At 43.2% G+C, this 22,116-nt stretch overlaps 1 protein-coding gene across 3 annotated transcripts in view; it reads left to right on the top strand.

Annotated features, from left to right (window-relative positions):
- PRICKLE2 (prickle planar cell polarity protein 2) overlaps positions 1-22,116 on the top strand; it is a 331,761-nt gene that overhangs the window by 257,185 nt on the left and 52,460 nt on the right. For all 3 annotated transcript variants that reach the window (XM_059937699.1, XM_059937696.1, XM_059937697.1), the window contains exons 3-5: positions 15,510-15,623; positions 18,523-18,660; positions 21,562-21,765. In XM_059937699.1, coding sequence (XP_059793682.1) covers positions 15,510-15,623; positions 18,523-18,660; positions 21,562-21,765 — 456 coding nt within the window. The remainder of the gene's footprint in view (positions 1-15,509; positions 15,624-18,522; positions 18,661-21,561; positions 21,766-22,116) is intronic.

The following is a 22,116-nucleotide window of genomic DNA, read 5'->3' as shown; positions in this document are numbered from 1 at the left end:
GTCACTTTCACAGTCATTCCCAGACAGGTGCAGAGGGGCAAAATTTTTTTAAGCTGAAGTATAGTTGACTTACAGTATTGTGTTAGTTTCAGGTGTACAGCGAAGTGATTCAGTTATATATTTTTTCAGATTACATTCCATTATAGGTTATTACAAGATATTGAATAACTCCCTGTGCTATACAGTAAATCCTTGTTGCTCATCAAGTATGATAGTGTACATCTGTTAATCCCACACTCCTAATTTGTCCCTCCTCCCTTCTCTTCTCTCCTTTGGTAACCATAAGTTTGTTTTCTGTGTCTGTGAGTCTGTTTCTGTTTTGTATATAGATTCATTTATATTATTTTTTAGATTCCACATATAAGTGATGTCACATAGTATTTGTTTTTCTCTGTCTGACTTCACTAAGTATAATATTCTCTAGGTCCATCCACACTGCTGCAGATAGCAATATTTCATTCTTTTTTATGGCTGAGTAATGTTCTATTGTATATGTATACCACATCTTTTCACACAAGCCAGCTGTCTGTTGATGGGCATTTGGGTTGTTTCTATGTCTTGGCTATTATAAATAGTGCTGCTATGAACATCGGGGTGCATGTATCTTTTTTGAAGTAGAATTTTCATCTTTTCCCAGGAGTGGGATTGCTGGATCACATGGTAGCTCTGCTTTTAGTTTTTTAAGGAACCTCTATACTGTTTTCCATAGTGGCTGCCCCAATTTACATTCTCACCAAGAGTGTATGAAGGTTCCCTTTTCTCCACATCCTCTCTAGCATTTATTATTATAGACTTTTTGACGATGGACGTTCTGACCAGTGTGAGTTGATCCCTCATTGTGGTTTTGATTTGCGTTTCCCTGTTAATTAGTGATGTTGAGCATCTTTTCGTGTACCTGTTGGCCATCTGTATGTCTTCTTTGGAAAATGTCTGTTTAGGTCTATTGCCAACTTTTTGATTGGGTTGTTTTTTCAGTATTGAGTTGTGTAGGCAGTTTGTATATTTTGCATATTAACCCCTTGCCAGTCACATCATTTGCAAATATTTTCTCCCATTCGGTAGGTTGTTTTTTTGTTTAATTGATGGTTTCCTTCAGGGGGGCAAAAATTTTGAATATTATTTAGCCATAAAATGTCATGAAGTTCTGATAGATGCTACCACATGAATGAACCTTGAAAACCTTTTGCTAAGTGAAATAAGCCAGACACAAAAAGAAAAACATTGTATGCTTCCACTTGGATGAAATAGCCAGACTCGGTGAATTCACAGAGACAGAAAGCAGATTAGAGCCTACCAGGGGCTGCGAGGAGGGAGAAATGGGGAATTATTGCTTAAATAGGTAGAGAGTTTCTGTTTCGTATGATGAAAAAGTTTTGGAAAATAGATCGTGGAAATGGTTGTACAACTTTGTGATTATAATTAATGCCACTGAATTGTATACTTTAAAATGGTTAAAATAACAAATCTTATGTTATATATGTTTTACCACAGTAAGAAAAAAATTTTTTAATTTCTTAATTAAAAATCAACTTTGGCACAAAGCCAGTGATATTTTGGTGGTGTTTGTTACTGTGGCATATCTAGCTCATCCTAACCAAACTTTCCTTCCTCCCTGTTCCTCTAAAACGGCATAATATAGGACATTTAGAGTTTTATGAACATTATGTAACCTTGAACCTGTAGGCCAGTGTTTTACCTTCGCTGATCATTTGGTTTCTCAGAACAGGGAAGACTAAATTCTTACAATTGTATCCACGGATACATTTGAAACTTAATGAGGCAAGCAGCGTAACTGAGGCTGAAAGTAGCCTTGGAGGTCAGAAATACCTACTTCAGAATGTATAAATGAGCTCCTTAGTTTTCATATTTTTCCGTGGGTTCACAACCTTGTTATTTTAATGTGCAGAAATGAAACTGCCTTAAAATGAACTGATTCCAAACAAAGATCACCTGTATTTTAAAATGGCTTTCCAACAGTGTTCTGTGAAAGCAAACTCCAGTCTATGTAAGAATGAATTTTTCTTGGAATTACAGCATGTGTCATTATGCGTCACTTCTTAGTTTAAAAGTTGAATTTGTCCTAGGATATCTTCAGTTGCTGCTCTCTAAACTTTTTTTCAAAATGGCTCCACATGACATTGTGAATCTATACTTAGTAATAATAGTGGGGGGAGGGTGGAATGGACTAATTATGTTTACAGCTCTCTACTGTTCTTGTCTTCTTACCTTTTTAAAGAGAGTTTGCCCAAGAAGCGGACTTATAAGTTTCCAACAATGATATACTGGGACTGGCTTATACAGTATCACAAGATCCAATTGGTCCGTTTTCAGGTATTTTGTATGTAAGCCAGTTAAATTCAGCCATTCTTAAAACTTAATTATATAAACTTATAATTAAACTATATTAAAAACAAAGGTAATAAATACTCAGACCTCATCACTTCATGATTACTTTCCCATATTTTACTATTATCTGTACTCTTGAGGTTATTTTGTTTATTAGATCCATACAGTAGAAATACTGTATAATTGTATGCATCTCTTCCCAATCCCACATGCAGTGATGTCACATTGGTAGCTTGAAATCAGCCCTAGTAGGATTATTTATACCATGGAAATGGGCAAATGCTACAGATGTAGGATTGATTTATTGTTTTTTGAAACTCTGAAGTGTTTTTCTCTGCCTCTAATGGCTTCTGCATTATAGTCATTTGCCTACTTGTCTTATACACTCTATTGAAATATAACTTCCTTCAACCAAGGGTAGTTTCTTATGCGTGTGTGTGTCCTTTCCACACAAGTACTCCAGGGTTCCTTGCATGCAGTAGACTGTTAGCCTGCTCAGGCTGCCTTAACAGAATACCACAGACTGGGTGGCTTCAACAACAGAAATTTTTTTCTTCACAGTTTTGGAGGCTGGAGGTCCAAGGTCAAGGTGCGGGCAGGGTTGGTTTCTGGTGAGACCTCTCTTGCCTTGCATTCGGCCACCTTCTTGCTGTGTCTTCACATGGCCTTTTCTCTGTGCATGAGCGCTCCTAGTGTCTCTTCCTCTTCTTACAAGGATATCAGTCCTTTCTGATTACAGCCCCAATCTTGTCACCTCATTTAACCTTAATACCTCCTGAAAGGCTCTTTCTCCAAATACAATCACATTAGGGCTTACGGCTTCAGCGTGTGAATGGGGAGGCAGGCGGCACAGTTCGGTCCATAATATAGACATTTATGACTTATGGATTACATTGCTTTGAAGCTAAGAAATATAGATCCTTCACTGTGTGCCTTTTTGCTAGTTACATTACAGGCAGACCTCAGAGATTTGCAGGATCAGTTCCAGACCACCACAGTAAAGCAAGTATTGCAATAAAGTCACAAATTTTGTGGTTTCCCAGTGCATGTAAAAGTTATATTTATACTATGCTGTAGTCTATTAAGTGTGCAACAGCATTATGTCAAAAAAAATGTACATACCTTAATTAAAAACCACGTTATTGCTTAAAAATGCTAACCATCATCTGAGCCCTCAACAAGCTGTAATGTTTTTGCTGGAGGGTCTTGCCTTGACAGTGAGGCTGCTGACTGATCAGGGTGGTCGTTCCTGAAGTTGGGGCGGCTGTGGCAGTTTCTTAAAATTAAACAACAATGAAGTTCGCTGCACAGATTGACTCTTCCTTTCACGAACAGTTTCTCTCTAGCATGGCAATGCTGTTTGATGGCATTTTCCCCACAGCAGAACTTCTTTGAAAATTGGAGTCAGTCTTCTCAAACCCCGCCAATGCTTTATCAAGTGAGTTTACGTACTATTCTAAATCCTTTGTTGTCATGTCAAGAGTCTTCACAGCACCTTCATCAGGAGTAGATTATATCTCGAGAAACCACTTTCTTTGCTTATCTATAAGAAGCAAGGGCTCATCTGTTAAAGTTCTATCATGGGATTGCAGCGAATCATTCTCATCTTCAGGCTCCACTCCTAATTCTAGTTCCCTTGTTATTTCCACCACACGTGCAGTTACTTCCCCCACTGAAGTCGTGAACCCCTCAAAGTCATCCATGAGGGTTGGAATTAACTTCTTCCAAACTCCTGTGAATGTTGATATTTTGACGTCTTCTCATGAATCATGGATGTTCTTCCTGGCATCTAGAATGGTGAATCCTTCCCAGAAGGTTTTCAATTGACTTTGCCCAGATCCATCAGAGGAATCACTTTCTTTCCCAGCTATAGCCTTCTGAAATGTATTTCTTAAATAATAAGAGTTGAAAGTCAGAATGGCTCCTTGATCTGTGGGCTGCAGAATGGATCTGTGTTAACAGGCATGAAAACAATATGAATCTCATTGTACATCTTCATCAGAGCTCTTGGGTGACCAGGTGCACCGTCAGTGAGCGGTAATACTTTAAAAGGAATCTTTTTTTCTGAGCAGTAGGTCTCAACAGTGGCTTAAAATATTCAGTAAACCGTGTCATAAACAGATGTGCTGACATCCAGGCTTTGTTGTTCCCTTTATAGAGCACAAGCAGAGTAGATTTAGCATACTTCTTAAGGGCCGTAGGATTTCGGAATGGTAAATGAACATTGACTTCAGCTTAAGGTCACCAGCTGCTTTAGCCCCTAAGAAGAGAGTCAGCCTGTCCTTTGAAGCTTTGAAGCCAGGCATTGACTTCTCTTCTGTAGCTATGAAAGTCCTAGATGGCATCTTCTACCAATATGTGGCTGTTTTGTCTACATTGAAAATCTGTTGTTTAGCATAGCCACCTTCATGAATCATCTTAGCTAGATCTTCTGGATAACTTGCTGCAGCTTCTACGTCACCTCTTGCTGCTTCTCCTTGCACTTTTATGTTATGGAGATGGCTTCTTTCCTTAAACCTCATCAACCAACTCTGATAGCTTCAAGCTTTTCTTCTGTAGCTTCCTCACCTCTCTCAGCCTTCACAGAATAGAAGAGAGTTAGGATCTTGCTCTGGATTAGGCTTTGGCTTAAGGGAATGTTGTGGCTGGTTTGATCTTCTATCCAGACCACTGACACTTTCTCCATGTCAGCAATAAGGCTGTTTTGCTTTCTTATCATTTGTGTATTCACTGGAGCAGCACTTTTAATTTCCTTCAAGAATTTTTTCTTTGCATTCACAACTTGGCTAACTGTTAGGAGAAAGAGGCCTAGATTTCAGCCTATCTCAGCTTTCGACACGCCTTTTTCACGAAGTTTAATCATTTCTAGCTTTTGATTTCAAGTGAGAGATGTGCAACTCTTCCTTTCACTTGAACACTTAGAGGCCATCGTAGGATTGTTAATTGGCCTAATGACAATATTGTTGTGTTTCAGGGAATAGGGAAGCCCAAGCAGAAGGGGAGAGATGGGGGAATGGTTGATTGGTGGAACAGTCGGAACACACACAACATTTATCAATTAAGTTCAGTAAATGTGCGTGCTTCGTGGTGTCCCAAAGCAATTACAGTAGTAACTGATCACAGCAGCTACTCACCCGAATATGCCCATTCTCCCCTGAGAGCATACTATCACTTAATAAATCCTCGATTTGCTTTCTTGGAAAAAAAAAATCACTGATCACAGATTATTATAACTAATAAAATAACAGTGAAAAAGTTAGGAATATTGGGAGAATTACCAGAGAATGTGACACAGAGGCACAAAGTGAGAGAATGCTATTGGAAAAATGGTGCTGATGGACTTGCCTTTCGCAGGATTGCCACAAACCTTCAATTTGTAGAAAACACCATATCTGCAAAGCACAGTAAAGCAAAGCTCACTAAAATGATGTGTGCCTGTATAACATTTGAGCCTCATAGCAATATTTCAAAGTAAATATTATTATCCCCATTTTACAGATAGGAACATTGACTCTATAAGAGATAAAAAATTTGCCCAACTGTGTACACATGGGAAGTGTTCAGTCCATTATTCAGACCCAAACAGTGTGACTCCAGAGTCCAAACACTTAGCCACTCTAAGAAACTGCTACCCTGCTTTTTCATACACCTGTACGTGTGTATTTTGTCTAAAGGCAATATTGAAACTGTTATCCAAAAAGTAAGCAACTGTTGGGGGATTTTTAGTAGCATATACGCAAATGTGTAGACATTCTGCAAAGTGTTTTGGTAAAATTGAGGTGGGGCAGTCTTGTAATTGCACCTTAAAGGGAGAGTATTGAAATTCCCAGTTCTTCCGTTTCTAAGACCTCTTCTTTAAGACAGGATAAAATGAATAACTGTCAGATAATGCTCCAAACTAAATGGAAAGTATTTTCTAACTGGACATTGAAGTTTAATATTCTAAATTTAAAAAATATTTTTTTAACATCTTTATTGGAGTATAATTGCTTTACAATGGTGTGTTAGTTTCTGCTGTATAACTAAGTGAATCAGTTATACATATACATATATCCCCATATGTCTTCCCTCTTGCATCTCCCTCCCTCCCACCCTCCCTATCCCACCCCTCTAGCTGGTCACAAATCACCAAGCTGATCTCCCTGTGCTAGGCGGTTGCTTCCCACTAGCTATCTGTTTTACGTTTGGTAGTGTATATATGTCCATGCCACTCTCTCACTTTGTCACAGCTTACCCTTCCCCCTCCCCATATCCTCAAGTCCATTCTCTAGTAGGTCTATGTCTTTATTTCCGTCTTGCCCCTAGGTTCTTTATGATCTTTTTTTTTTTTCCTTAGATTCCATATATATGTGTTAGCATACGGTATTTGTTTTTCTCTTTCTGACTTACTTCACTCTGTATGACAGACTCTAGGTCCATCCAAATGGACAAATAACTCAATTTCGTTTCTTTTTATGGTGGAGTAATATTCCATTGAATATATGTGCCACATCTTCTTTATCCATTCATCCGATGATGGACACTTAGGTTGCTTCCATGTCCTGGCTATTGTAAACAGAGCTGCAATTTTAACGAAAAGGATTGGAAAGAAGCGAGCATGTGAGCGCAGACAGGCATAGCTGCAGAACAACTCACCTGATTTTGAATCCCAGTACCTGCTTAGGACGAAATGTGATTATTTTCTTTAATTTCTTTGAACAGAGTTGACTCAACTTGAAAAAAGTTCTCTGGCTTCAAATCAAAAGGGGTGTTGCTTTTGTCCCTTCCTCTTAAAGAAACAGTACATTGACAGTTATTTTATTCATCCTTTTCTTAGCGTCTCCATCATGCATCCCACATCAGTGATCTCTGGTGAAGAAGCAAGGGCTTGGGTGGCGTGAAAGGGAAGCTCTGTGAGCTTTACTCTGGTTCCTCCTGAAGCCTCACCTGTGTGTTCTGTTGCTGCCTGTCCCTGTTCACATCCATTGATAAACCAGAAAGGCAGAGAGATGAGATCTGAACACAGCACGCATTCATTCAGCAAACATTTGTTGAGCGCCTACTGTGTGTGACACCTTTTTCTGGGGATAGATGGTGCACAAAGCCCCAGGCATTCACATTCCAGAGGGAAAAGAGAGACAATGAACAAGTAGATTATGTATCAGCAACTGGTAAATTATTTGTAGAAAAGCAGGTTAAGGGTTTACCATTGTCAGCACTAGTGACATTTTGATCCAGATCATTCTTTACTGTGGAAACCACCCTATGCATTGTAGGAGCTTTAGCAGCATCCCTGGCCTTGACCCACTTTCTGTCACACTTCTGTGCACTTTCTGTGCACACACGCGCGCACACACACACACACACACACCCCAGTTGTGACAACCGAAAATGTCTCCAGACATTGCCAAATATCCCTTGGGGGGGGGTCAGCATTAGCCCCAGTTGAGAAGCGTTGGTCTAAAGAGTAAGAGGGGGAGGTACTGATATATTGGGATCAAGGAAGACCTACCTGTCTTTTAAGGTGACTTTTGAGCAAAGACTGGAAGAAGTGAGAATAGGCATCCTGTAAATTCTGGGGGAAGAATGTTTGCAGCAGAGAATGGCTAGTGCAAAGGCACTGAGGTGAGAGGCAGAGCAAGGAGGCCCTTGTGAGCAGGACTGAACGGGAAGAATGTAGCAAGTGATACGATCAGCCAGCTCTTCAGGAAGCCAGATCATGATCCTATAGTGAGGGCTTCGGCTTTGAATCAGAGGGTGATGGGAAGTCATGAAGGGTTTTGAGAAGAGCAGTGAGTGATGTGACCTGGTTTATCTTCACATGGGGTTGTTCTTGCTGAATAATCACCTGCAAAGGGCACAAAGGTGAAAGCCAGGGTCCAGAAGCAGCTGTGGCAATAATTCCAGTGAGCACTTAGTCAAGGCTGGACTGGTTGTGAGGGGATGGGGGAAAGTGACTGGATTCTGGGTATATTTTGAACCTAAATCTGACATGGTTTGCTGTTGAATCAGACATCGGCTGTGAGCAAAAAAGAAAAGAAGGGGTCTTTGAAATATTCTTCTTTGAAAATACCCCAAATGAGCTTTTATTCTTGATTTTTGATCCTGCTCCTATGGGAGTTTAAGCACGATGCAGACATTGGTTAGGCATTAGGTTTTAGACTTATTTCCTAAATTACTTCCTGAGTAAACCAATTAAAATTATGATGTGCGTCTCCAGGAGAAAAGGGAAGGAGCCAAACTCGGTATGATTTTACCTCTTAGACGCTGCTTAACAACACTTTTCTCCTATTGCTTGGGTAATGAAATTCAGGCAGGTGGGAGCCAAATGAACAAACGGGCCCTCAGAAGCAGCCTGTCACCCCGTGCTCATAGGTATAATGCTACCTGATTATTCTCCAGGTCCCCATTTGGGAACTAGTGTGCAGTTTTCATAAAAACCACCATGTGCCTCCAATTCACGCAACATCTCTCCCTTCTCTGTAGCACCTGCCTTCTGAGACCTCAGGCGTATGCTAGATATTGCCTCCCCAGATTGAGGTAGATTAACCAAGGTTCCAAGCTTCTGTGAGAGAGGCAGAATGTGAAATAAAGGCTCAATCTTCTAGTTAGTCTCTGAGTTAAGATGGGCTTTTATAAAACCTTCCTAGGGCTTCCCGGGTGGCGCAGTGGTTGAGAATCTGCCTGCTAATGCAGGGGACACGGGTTCGAGCCCTGGTCTGGGAAGATCCCACATGCCGCGGAGCGGCTGGGCCCGTGAGCCACAACTACTGAGCCTGCACGTCTGGAGCCTGTGCTCCGCAACGAGAGGCCACGATAGTGAGAGGGCCGCTCACCGCGATGAAGAGTGGCCCCCGCTTGCCGCAACTAGAGGAAGCCCTCACACAGAAACGAAGACCCAACACAGCCAAAAAATAAATAAATAAATAAATAATAATTAAAAAAAAAAAAAAAAAAAACCTTCCTAATGTGTCAGCCCACATTAGTGATTACACTCCGGGAGTTTTTACCTTTACCTTGTAAAATCACATTTGCTTTCCCCTTAAAGCAGTGTTTCTCCTGGTTGGGTGTGAGGTTTTTATTAAGAATGCAGAATTCTGGGCTCTGTTTCAGACCCAGAGGGATAAAAATAGGAATAATGTTCAATAAGGGCCCTAAATGATTCTGTAGTATGCTAACATTTGAGAACTATTGCTCTATCATTAGGAATTGCATTCACTTCCAAGTAACTGAAATGTAAATAAAGAACTAGTTTATTTCTCTTATTGCTTAAAGAAGTTCAGTGATAGGCAACCCAGGGCTAGTATGATGGCTCTGTGATATATTCAGAAACTCCCATTCTTAAGGTTACTTCATGGTATAAGATGGCTGCTGACCTCCTGCTGTTGTGTGTACATTGCAGCCAGGAAGCAGGAAGGAAGAGGAAATTGGGCAAAAAGACCTTTGTCAACCTCTTGGCCTCCTTTAAAAGAGCTCTCCCAGAAGTCACATCTTTACATGTCATTGGCCAGAATTTATTCAGATGGCCACATGTAGCCACTCCAGAGGTACAGAAATATTGTCCTTAGCTGGGCATATTGATGCTCTAAGTAAAATGATAGTATTCTAATTAAGGAAGAAAAGAAAATGGATATGATATTGGGCAGCCATCTCTGCCAGAACTGCCTTACACCATCATACCATGGTGGTGTGGAAAGACTGTTTAATTTGGAGTACATCATTTTACTTACTGTCAGTTCATTTTGAACCATATGTTGGTTATGTTAGGGAGAACACCAAAGGAAAACATGTTTATCATTTCTGTGGTCAATCATGCAGACATATTAGGAATTTACTTTACCTTTTTGTCTTCTTTTCCATCCATCTGCTAGTCTTTTTTTTTTTTTTTTCCCCCTTGATAAAGAAGCCCAAGAATCCATGCAAAACAGAGGGAGAGGATGAGGAAGCCAAGTTCAGAAGTGGCCCTACCATGTTTTAGCTGTGTGACTCTCAATGTGATGAGTGTAATGTACCACCTCCAGGCTGTGGGGAGGGTTCACAAGACCCTGTATATAAAAAACACTTCAGGCATAAGAGCAACTCAATAAAAAAATACGTTCCTTGATCCCTTCCTTCATTTGGACAGTGAAGGACAGTTGGTTCTAAATTCAGCCCCCAAATTCTGACTTCGTTGTTGGGTTCCCGCTCTAAGAAAATAGGAATGCTTTTGATATGGAAAATGTACCACCCCAAAATTTGAGCACTTTGCCGTTAGGATTTCTCATTGTTGTAGGAACTGGTGGAATCCCCCTGCTTAAGTGTATGTGTAGGTGTAGAAGGAGACATGTACAAAACTGAGTGAAATTGAACAAGTTCTTTTGCCTCCTCTGGATCTCCTGGGGTGCCTGGCAATCCCATGGGTTGGCTGTTGAAGGAAAACACTTGGGTGACTCTAAAACTCTTCAAATGGGCTCCCTTGAACCAACAGCAGGGGCATCCCCTGAGAATTGGTTAGAAATGCAAATGATCGCCCTCGCCCCCCAAGGCCCCCTGAATTAGAAATGTGTATTTTAACAAGCCTTCCAGGTGGTTCTGGTGGAAGCTAACATTTGAGAACCACCACTCTAAGTAAAGCACGTTTCTCTCCAACGAGGAGCCATTGACTCCCTGGCTTCCATCTCTGCTCAGGCAGAAGTGCTGCCAAATGTGCAGTTCCTTCTGACAAACCCAGTCTTTCCAGCTGGGTGAGGTCTTGCTTTGCAGACTTTATTTGCACACTGACTAAAGCTCTTACAATCCGCCTGACACAGACTGACGTTATTGCCAAACCTCGCTGTTGGGAGTAACACTTTAAATAAAGGCCTTCAGCTATTTCGTTTTCCTAAGCCAGTTTATTGTGTTCAGGATGCTTTTGTTTGGAGGAGATGTACCTCTTGTGGCTACACCCAGTGCACAATCACAGGGCATCTCTACCTGGGAATCTGTAAATGGAGCGAAGTTCCTAGCACGGTCCACAGACCTGCGTTTGGAGAAATATACTCAGTATACACAGGAAGAAAAATCAAGTTATCGACCTGCCGGATAATAGCTGGGTAATGATCATCACTGACAAAGTTCTATTGGATTTGACTATTTACTTGTAAAAATTAAGAAGTGAAACATGTTTGGGCTAAAATGAGCAATCTGCGGGGTTTTCATGGGTGGTGCCAATTTTCACTTTTGTAGTGCCAGAAAGTATACTAAATATTTTCCCCTTACTATTGGTATGATTGGTGTTTGTTCTGAGCTATACAGTAGTTTTATTATGGAAGATGCCAAAACATTTCCGTGCATGTGGCATTTCCATGTTCAGCCAGAGACAGATTGGGAAAGAGAGCCGTTTCTCCCTCATTCCCATCTGTCTGCTAATCCCCTTTGCTCAATGAAGAGCTTGCAAAGTCCAGCTTCTAAACACCAGGAGGAGACACAGAAGCCACCATGAAGGGGGGTTATTTTTACTCCTGGACTTGAACAGGCTTTAAAGAGAACTGGACGTGGTAAAGGACCAACTCACTCTCCTGCCTCACAGCAAGTCAGATCACCTACCATGTGATATGGGGGTGATTTGGTAGGTTGTTAATTAATAATTAGCTGATTTGGTTTGATAAATGGAGTATTTTAGCAGGTAAGTTTTTAAGTCATCTGCCAAATTATTGGTTGCCTTGTGAGAAATTATGTTAGCACATTTTATATTGAAGGAGTTATGGGAATACTGGTAGAAAAGATGCGCTTTCGGTGGTGGTGATGAGTAGGCTGCAATATAGAAGGCAACACAAGATGTTGGGACTTCCCTGGTGGCGCAGTGGTTGAGAATCTGCCTGCCAATGCAGGGGACACGGGTTTGAGCCCTGGTCTGGGAAGATCCCACATGCCGCGGAGCACCTAAGCCCGTGCGCCACAACTACTGAGCCTGCGCTCTAGAGCCTGTGAGCCACAACTACTGAGCCCACGTGCTGCATCTACTGAAGCCCGCATACCTAGAGCCCGTGCAACGCAACTAGAGAAGCCACCGCAATGAGAAGCCTGCACACCGCAACAAAGAGTAGCCCCTGCGCACCGCAACAAAGAGTAGCCCCCGCTCGCTGCAACTAGACAAAGCCTGCGTGCAGCAACGAAGACCCAACGCAGCCAAAAATAATGAATAAATAAAAATAAATAAAAATTTTTTTTTAAAAAAAGGCAACACAAGATGTCCAGCCAGGAAAGGTGTTCCACAAGAGTAGTCACTGCCTCTGTTGACTTAAGAATTCAGTCTTTAAGATGGATGTCAGCATACTGAGGTATTTATTTACCACCTAAATATCTCTAGAGCTCTCCATCACTGCCTCCCCCTTAGTCCAATCATGTGTTGGGACTCCTTTATCCTCCAGTCTTAAAATGGCATGGAACCTCTCCATTCCAATCTCCAGGTGTGGCCCTTGCCCAAGATGGGGTAGGCAGGAGCCTTCTGTAAGGAAGTGGAATTGAGCAAAGCTAGTCAGTCTAGGGTGGACTCTTGAACGGGGCTTGTGTAAACTGAAGTCCTGTGGGGAACAGATCTGCAGAGAGGAAAGAATAGAGCAAAGGTAGAAGGACACCAGGCTTAGGGAGATGGTAAATCCCTTACTAATCACGTTGCATTGGAAGTTTCCATTTCCTCAAGAGGCCCTACCATACTGCTGGGTTTTTTGAGAAAACACTACATCTTTATAATAATTTACCTTTTTTTCCCCTGAAACCAAGCTAGCTTAAATCGCATTTTATCCCTTGCAGCCTTCTTTCTTAGACCAATTATAAGTGGGGGGCTCCCCAGGGTTGGTCTCACTCTACAAGCCGACAGTGTTACCCTACCTCTTAAAATGGAAGGAAGGCCAGGAAGATCTGGATTGTTCCATTTGGAGTATACCAGGCTGGACAATATACTTATTGCTGTGTATTCTTATTATTTATTGTTATTGAGGGCCAAATGCTCTGTCTCCACTCTCGTTTACTTACCACAGTCGTATGATGAGGATTCTGAGAGGTTTTGGTAACTTGCTCAGGAACACGGGGATGGGAAAGGACAGAGCCATGACTGGGGGTTCAGATCTACCTGGCCATGCTGCAGAGAAGGTACAGGGAAAACTCCAGCCTGGGTCAGCCTTGGACAGTAGCAGAGAGACCTTCCTTGTTCAAGGTACCAGTTCAGAAGATGACTGCTCTGGGCAGTGAAGAGAGAGGTGTGTGAGTGATGAGGGGTGATTGAGAGGAACGTCAGTGGAGCTCAAATCAGACTCTTTGTGATCAAGCATCCACAGTGATTCATTTTATTTTTTTTAATTTATTTTATTGAAGTACGGTTGATTTACAGTGTTGTGTTAATTTCTACTGTACAGCACAGTGATTCGGTTTTACATATATATCCATTCTTTTTCACATTCTTTTCCATCATGGTTTATCGCAGGATATAGTTTCCTGTGCTGTACAGTAGGACCTTGTTGTTTATCCACATAGCGATTCATTTTATATTAGCATTTGTCCCTAATGTTCTATAACCATAATGGGAGCTGTGAGAATGACAAAGTGATGTTTCCACAAGGCTTTTCCACCAGTCATTTTTTGACCTGGGAGGCAAAGCCCATTCCCCAAGACACAGGGACGGGGCCTGCTTCTTTATATACCTGGCCCTTACCTGGTGAGGCATATGGGGCACGAATCTCCCGAGCACATAATGGTGTGCCAGTCTCTGATGGGCTCATCGCCAGCTTCTAACCCCAAACTAACTCATGATCTGGGCTTGTGTTTCTTCTCAGAGAGAGTGCCAGTAACCTGTGGGCTGCCTTCAAAACCCGGAACCATTGCTTCCCATCCTGAGACTTGGCTTCCTGCCAGGTGCCTCTAGGGAGGGGTTGCAGGGCCCTGGGTCCCCAAAGCCGGCTAGTCTACAGCAAGGAGTCTGTTTATGTTTACCTTTGGGATTTGATTAAGACGATGATACACACGTGATGGTGAATGGTTACGATCATTTGTTATGAAAATAAGGATAGCTTACCCATCTTTTTTTAAGGCTTTGTTATCACAAAACCTTCTTCCTCTCTCTTCTAACCATTATGATTTCGTTTCTGGAGATCAAAGTAGACAGAGCTTTCGCAACTCTTCACCCCAGCATTCCCAGAACGTGTGGTCATATCCAAGGCTCCCCAAACTCAAGGGAATGTGACCACGTTTGTGGAGCGTAGCCAATATGCTGAATGTAGAGCCCCGAGTCTTCTGTCTTCGTTTTGTTGAATGAATGCCATGTTTCACAAGAGTTGGTCATGATGCTGAGAGACAGTTGAAAAGTATTTTCCATGATGTCATCTCAGCTTGTGGGATTTTTTTTTTTGGCCTCTCCTATATAAAGCATACCTTCTGTTTTGGCCAGTTTTGTCCCCTAGTTTTACATACAGCTGGATGCTAGGATGTCTGTTTTCTTTTCTCAGGCAAAATTAGATGTTTGGTGCTTTCCCAAGTAGTTGTTAGGGTTGAATGAGCCTCAGAAATTGTAAGAATATGTCCTAACATCTGTAAACAGGAGCATTCTAGGATGTACAAAAAAAGTCACGTTAATGACAATTTTTAATTACACGCTCTGTATCCCGAATTCAGTGACTCTTTTTTTTTTTTTTTTTTTTTTTGACAGATCTGAGCTGCTTCCTGTCCTTACAGAAAGCTTAAAACCTAGAGGGCTTTTAATATAGGTGGAGGCTGAGGGACCCAAGAGTTCTCCGCGCGCCAAAGACTGGCGTTGACTCCAGCGCCAAGGCAGGCGCTGACACATCGCTTTGGCTAGGAAGGCAGGTTACATGCTGGAGACTCACAGAGAAAATGGTAAAGCCAGCTCTCGGGGGAGCCTGCCGAGAAAGCCCTACCCTCCGGGTTCACCAGCATGTTTGCCAGAATCTCTTTTTCTAGGAAAAGTTTGCTAGCTTTATTTTTCCCTTACAGAGAGAGGAAAAGCCCCAAGACATGGGTGATCTGTGGGACTCTTTCTTCAAGGATGAATTTCTCTGCTTGCAGTGAGAAACTCATGTGCCGTTGAGTTTCACGAAGGACGGGGGCAGCGGGAAGCAGACGTGTCCTGTTGTGGGAATCATCTCCCCAGGACGTGGGAGTGGGCAGGTGGTTTGAGTAATGGGCGAGTTATCTGTGTGTTTTCCATCCTTCAGGTTCACCAGTACTATAGCTGTCTCCCAGAAGAGAAAGTGCCCTACGTCAACAGTCCTGGAGAGAAACTTCGAATCAAGCAGCTATTACACCAGCTGCCGCCACATGACAATGAGGTAAGGGGCTAGAGGGGCCTTCGGAAGCCTTTTCTTAGAACTTTCTGGGAACCGTTACCTTTTTCATAATCAGAATGCTGCGATCAGTGAGATCCCCAACGAAAAACTCTGGCAGTTTAGTTTAGGTTTTAGCTTCCTTAATTAGAACTAAAAGGAACTGTCGGACACCTTCTGGAGAGGGTTACCGAAAAGCAGAATCTCATTATGGAGTGGATTCGCCTCTGTGCCTGGCACTACTAGCTATCTGAGGTAACTGGGGAGCACTAAAATTTAAAAGTTCAAGTCCAGGTTTTGTTAGTTGAAGGACATACGATGCTGGTTGCCTGAGCCTGTAAGATGATTGAGATTCCCTGGGCAGTTCAAGTCCGGCACAAACTTTGAGACTCTCTTGAATTTTCAGCATCATTTCTTAGTAAATGAGTATGTAAGTTTTCCATCTTACACTGCAGGAGAAGTTACATGTCCAGATTTGCAGCTGTGAACATTTGTGTTTTTGTCGTTTCCAGTCCAACTTGCCAAGGCCACCCTTTATACTCTTGAAAGTATGACTCTCAGGCTGTCCTTTTTTCTGAACCCAGACACAGGGCAGTGTAAGCAGGCATTCATCGTCTTTGAACTCAAATTGATCCTAAAGGGAAATTTGTAAATATGCTTTTAAAAGATCATCATGCTTGGCAGGTTTAGATTTGCAAACTAGAAATTAATTTTCAAGTATCTGGTTTTTAAAAATAGTGATCCTACAGAATCACATTGTCTGCTTAACTCTGATTGTGATTTAAAGAAAAACATAACTTTAAGTTGAAAGGAGAAATTTAAAACCCCTTTAGAGAGCTGGACCCCAGCTTTTTACCAACTGCCGCCACCCATAAGCTCAGTCCCTGAGGAAATGAGTGAGTACTTTTTTGGTCTTTATCTTCCCACATTTGAATAAAAGGAATAAATCAAGAGCCTCAAAAGTGAATTTGAGTAAGTAGAGCAAAAGCTTAAAAACTGAAGCAACTCCCTAGAAAGACAGTCACAATTCCCTTTCCTATTGTTTATTTCAGACTTCATAAAACACATTTAAATAATGCTTTCTCCTTTAAAGAAGAGAGCAAGCATTGTAACCTGATGACCAGTTAACTAATTTGGAATTGAAAATGTGGGTTTTTACAAGCAGGAGGGGTGTGCCTTTCTTTCAAAGCATGTCCATAAATTGTCAGTGGTGTAACCATATATTCTGGGCTGTTCAGGTCATTGCAGTTCTTTCTCCACATGAAGACTTTTTTTTTTTTTTTAACCTTTTTTTACTTGATAGAGGGAAGTGATCTGTTCTTTTCTGCTTTTTAATGATTAATTCTGTTTATGGTTAACTGTGGTTTCATGAAAAGAGACCCTTCACATTTTGTCTTCCTGTTGGTGAGAATTGCTTACATGTGACCCAGTAGACAGATTTGCCCATTTGACATGGCCTTTTTAAGGACAGAGGGTGAATCTAAAGTAAATATTTGATCATTCTCTTTTTCACCCAGATTAGACAATTTTGATGTATACAGCTGCAGTGGTTTTCAAACTAGTCCTGGTTCAAAGGTTTCCCTTTAACCATCTGTAGGACAAATCATCGGGGCAAGTCAGTTAAACTTGCTGATGCTCAGTTTATTCTAAAGTAAGATGGGGTGGGATTAGAACCATGTTTCCCGAAGTGTAGCAGATCCATGACTTTGGTTGGTACATGGCCATGGCAATAAATAATATTGAACCACATAATGCGAGACTTTTCAATTGCATTTCATTCCTTGTGACTGAGTTGCCAAGGGGGAAATTTTAGTCTGGGGGGAGCAGGTATCTCACACCTGCTAGTCTCCATTTTTAAGTAACAGCATTAAGAACCTCCGTTTCAGAATCTCCGACAAGCAAAAGTAGCCAGCTAGAATCCAGCAATGTGGTTTTGTTTTCAGTCTCGTATTTAGTTTTATGGTCGCTCTGTTTTTCACAAGTGATATTGCTTTTCTATTTTTAGTCATAATATACTTTCTTTTCAAGTAAATGTATTCAAGTAAAAAAAAGTGAGTCAGTTTTTAAAACAGTATTAAGTAAACAATAGTTCAAGATTATAGCAAAATTCCCAAGGTGTGCATAAATAAAAGAGAGAATGGGAAATAGCAGATTTGAATATCTTTAATGTCCCTCCCTTAATTCTGTGAGTTTCTGTGTCGGACAAGAAGGAAAATATCTTATGCAAGTTGATGCATTAACCAGAGCCCAGCGGGCAGTCCTCTCCCTCCTACACACAGATAAACATGCAGGGACTTGCGTGAAGTAACACAGATAGCTCTGGACCAACTCCTCAGAATCACACCTTTGGTTCCCATCTCATTTTGGGAAACAGAAGCTGTGAGCACGTTGACCACTATTCTGGCTCGTTGGCCTGGAGCCATTCTTTGGTGTCAAGGATCGTTTCCATGGGCACATGGAGGTGAAAGTATCACGATCAATTTGAAGATCCAGATCACTCTGAAAGAAGGAGAAAGTCCCAGATCTTGACTAGCAGCAAAGCTATCCCAGATGGTATGGCTCTTAGTGTGGTGAGCAGAGTGGGACAGAGGATGAGGAACAGTTACAGACCATTGGCCTGCCCAAGAATGGGGCTCTGGAGTTCGGAGCCTCTAGGAAGCTCTTTTGATGGTCAGCAATCTCAGGTAGAGACTCACTTAAATAGCCCCCAGCCTGGTGGTGTTCAAGTGCCCACAATGACTGTGGGCACTTGAAAGATATAAGAAAGATATAAGATTGACTCGTGTTTCTGCCAGATGGCAGAACCAAATGGGTCTGTGTTTAATGAGCACAGTCTGAGGCCTGGGCTTCAGGAACCCTCAGGAGCAAGGGTGACCCCTCCATGCCATCCTCTGTGTCTGTCCAGGTTCGCTATTGCAACTCCCTGGATGAGGAAGAGAAGAGGGAGCTGAAGCTCTTCAGCAACCAGCGGAAACGTGAAAACCTGGGTCGTGGCAATGTCAGGCCCTTCCCGGTCACCATGACAGGAGCGATCTGTGAACAGGTGAGCGTGGATTCCGAGGCGTGCCGAGGGGATTGCTCTGGCATCCTTTCACTCATTCATTCAACAGTTATTTTACTGAGAACCTACTTTGTAGGCCTGGGGGATACAGCCGTGAACAAAAGATTTGAAAGCTTGATCTTGCCCTTGTAAGGAGTTCCGTTCTAGAGCAGAAGTCAGACAGTAACATAAATAAGATAGAAAAAATTCAGTGGGGAAGGGGGTTAGTGTTGGGAGTGTGCAGTGGTTGCAATTTTCACAGTAAAGTGACTGGGAAGGCCCCGCAAAGACATGCAGGAACTGAGGGGGAGTGAGTCATGCAGATGGTGGAATGGGGCGGGGGTGGCTAAGGGAACAACAAGTTCAAAGGCTCTGCGGCAGGAGCCGTTTCTGTGCTGTTTGAGGAACAGCAGGTTGGCAAGTGTGGCAGGGCAGAGGGGATAAAGAAGAGAATGAGTAGATGAAGTCAGGTTTCACAGAGGGTTGGGTAAGCCACTGGAAGGAGATAGGAAGCCACTGGAAGGATTTGAGCAAAGGAATGACATGATGGAATTACATCTCAAAATGAGTCCTTTAGAAAGTGGAATTTGCCTGGACCATGGGTCAGCCTCTTTCCCAGGGTCATCCCAGGACCAGTGCCATTTAAACAGGTGGTAAATGGTCATCTCCTTGGGTTTGAGGGTTCTTTAGCACAGTGCATGAAGCCCCCTGCATTCTTTCTAGGACCTCACTGAGTCGGAAGTCTGGATTTGTTTTTTCTTTGACTCTCCTGTGGAGTTCTCTGGGCATGGTGGAGGAGGGTTTTCAAGAAAGCAGGGTGGGAATCCAGCCTGCCTGGGTTCACCCTGCCCCACCTCTTGACCTCCAAAAGCCTTCTGGTGCTGATGGTCATATTTTGGACACGTCTCTTAGCCCTGCTGCTAAGAGAGTAGCCCCATCTAACTCCTTAAGCGCTTTGGGGACCCATTCACGTACTGAAAATATGCGAACTGGATTGGTGAAGAGAAGGCAAGATACTACCTGAGCGGAGGGGATACCATTTGGGGGCCCTTTTTGGGGATTTCAGAGGGATAGTGTGGGAAGGCGCAGGTGGATGGAATGGAGATGCTACTTATCAGGGGAGCCAAAGGACCACAGATTTGGCAGTGGGATGGGGTCTTCATCCTTGACACCTGCCCCTGAGATGTAGGTGGTCAGAGGTTAAGATGTGAGATTCTGTGTGCTCAGTTCAGGGCCTCTGCCACTCTCAGGTCATTCTTGACCAGTCCAGGCGGACTTCCCTAAGACAATGGGAAGGTTGGGTGTTTCATGGGCAGGTGTCAAGAGTGGCATGGAAGAGTGACAAGAGGCTGGAGGCAGAAAGATATAAGATTGACTCGTGTTTCTGCCAGATGGCAGTGACCATGTTACTTTTCCTAATGGTTTTGCTGCAAAATGGGGATAACAAATGCCTAGGTCATAGAATCATGGTGAGGATTCAATGGGATTCTGTGTTGTTAAAGTAATTCGACAAGGAGGCCATTGGACTGGGGTGGCTCTAATGCCTCAGTAGCCTGTATCAGCAGACCAAAACCTAAACCAGTCAGGGTAGTGGAATCCAAGAAAAAGAAACTGAACAGCCAATCGTAAGCAGCCAACCAGGCTTTCCCAAATAAGGGGACCGCTTTATCTCTGGTCCCTGAAATAGTTTCCTCACTTTGCTTCCGTGTCTTCTCTATAAAAATCTCTCCCTGGGTTCCTGTCCTTGGAGTGCCCCCAACCACCTTTAGTTTGATGCTTGCAGCCCAATTCGAATCAGTGTTGGAGCAAATAAACCGGAAAACTTGAGTGTGCCTCCGTTTCTCTTTTAGCAGTATGCATACCTCAGCTCTACCAACGTCAGCACAAAAGGCAGGGGTAGCATTTTCCATAACGTAATGTCTTTTCTTATGTCTGGTCACTTGCATGAATGAGGCCCCAGAGACTATTCCATGAGACCTTGACTTTATTTTCTATGAAGCATCACAACCCTTCTGATGGCCAAGGTGTGGGAAAGGTTTGGAGGTCACTTTTCTCCTCCTTGGACGTTACCCCCAGAGCTCAGCCACTCATGTGGAGCCGTAGTGCTGGACCCTCAGGCTGGGAACCTCAGGCCAACACCGTGGTCAGCAGAGAGCCTCCCGCTGGACCTGTTGCCTCACACTTGACTCCTCCCTCAAAGGCTGCACCGTATTCATTGTATCCCAAGCGCAACTGGAAGCGTGGGTCATCAGGGACTCTGCCTTGTTCCTTTCTGGGTAGGGGAAGGAACTTTGGAAATGAGTTGAGAAGCTTAGGAAGGGGAGAAAGAAGACTCCATAGTCTGGCTTTAGGAATGGTACCTTTTCAATCGGGACTATGTAAAAAGATGGTAGGGGAAGCAGGCCAAAAGCATACCTGAAAGGCTTCTAGAGAAGATAGTTAAAGGTGGGCATATTTTTATGAACCCACTCCCCTACCATCCAAAGTGCAGACCTCCACGTCCTCCCAGGGGCCCTCCAAACCCCCTCCCCACTCACCCATCACCCAAACCCCACACAGTCTACTTCTAGCAGTAGTCCTGGCTGGGCCTCTGGAGGGAGTTGGCAGTATCTAAAAGATAATGAGACCTCCTGCTGGCAGACTTTTCCTTTCTCTCCCACCTTTGGGATTGCTTATTTTCTCAGTGACAGGATCTTCCTCGTGTTGGCCCCAGGAGGGGCAGTGGGGGAAGGACAAGAAAACGCTGCCTGCCTGTGTGTAGAGCAGGTAGCACAGTAACTGATTGGAAAGTAAGTGCTCAGTCACCAGCTGGTGATGCCGGCGGTGGTCGTGTATCCTTCCCGCGTGGCGCTGAGAGACGGGGCGCCGGTGTTCCTCCTACTGACGTTTCTGTTCGCCTCGCAGTGCGGAGGCCAGATCAACGGCGGGGACATTGCTGTGTTTGCGTCGCGCGCCGGCCACGGTGTCTGCTGGCACCCACCCTGCTTCATCTGCACTGTCTGCAACGAGCTCCTGGTGGATTTGATCTACTTTTACCAAGATGGGAAGATATACTGTGGCAGGCACCACGCCGAGTGCCTGAAGCCGCGCTGCGCAGCCTGCGACGAGGTCAGACTCCGCTCCGCTCCCTGGGTTACACCATAGCCAGCACGTTGTCCTGTGGTTCCTGCATGGAAGAAAACCATAGGCCACTCCCCCCCACCCTCTTATATTAACCCTTTCAAAAATGAAGCCCCACCATCCCTCGTTGCTGGAATGTCCAGGACTATGACCTGCTTTACTGAATGTGACAGTCTCATGGCCGCTAGGTGGGAAGACAGTTTCTAGGGCTGAGGACATTCCCAGGGGTACTAGGTCAGTTCAGAACTCTAAAAAAAAAAAAAGGCTTTATGCAACTTGAGATTTCAGCCCAAATCCCAGGAAGTAATCATCATCAGTAATAGTGTGTCATTTATCTTA

The sequence above is a fragment of the Balaenoptera ricei genome, chromosome 11 (assembly GCF_028023285.1).
Source record: "Balaenoptera ricei isolate mBalRic1 chromosome 11, mBalRic1.hap2, whole genome shotgun sequence".
NCBI classification, from domain to species: Eukaryota; Metazoa; Chordata; class Mammalia; order Artiodactyla; family Balaenopteridae; genus Balaenoptera; species Balaenoptera ricei.
Note: the sequence above shows the minus strand (reverse complement) of the source record. Positions and strands in the feature narration are given on the sequence as shown.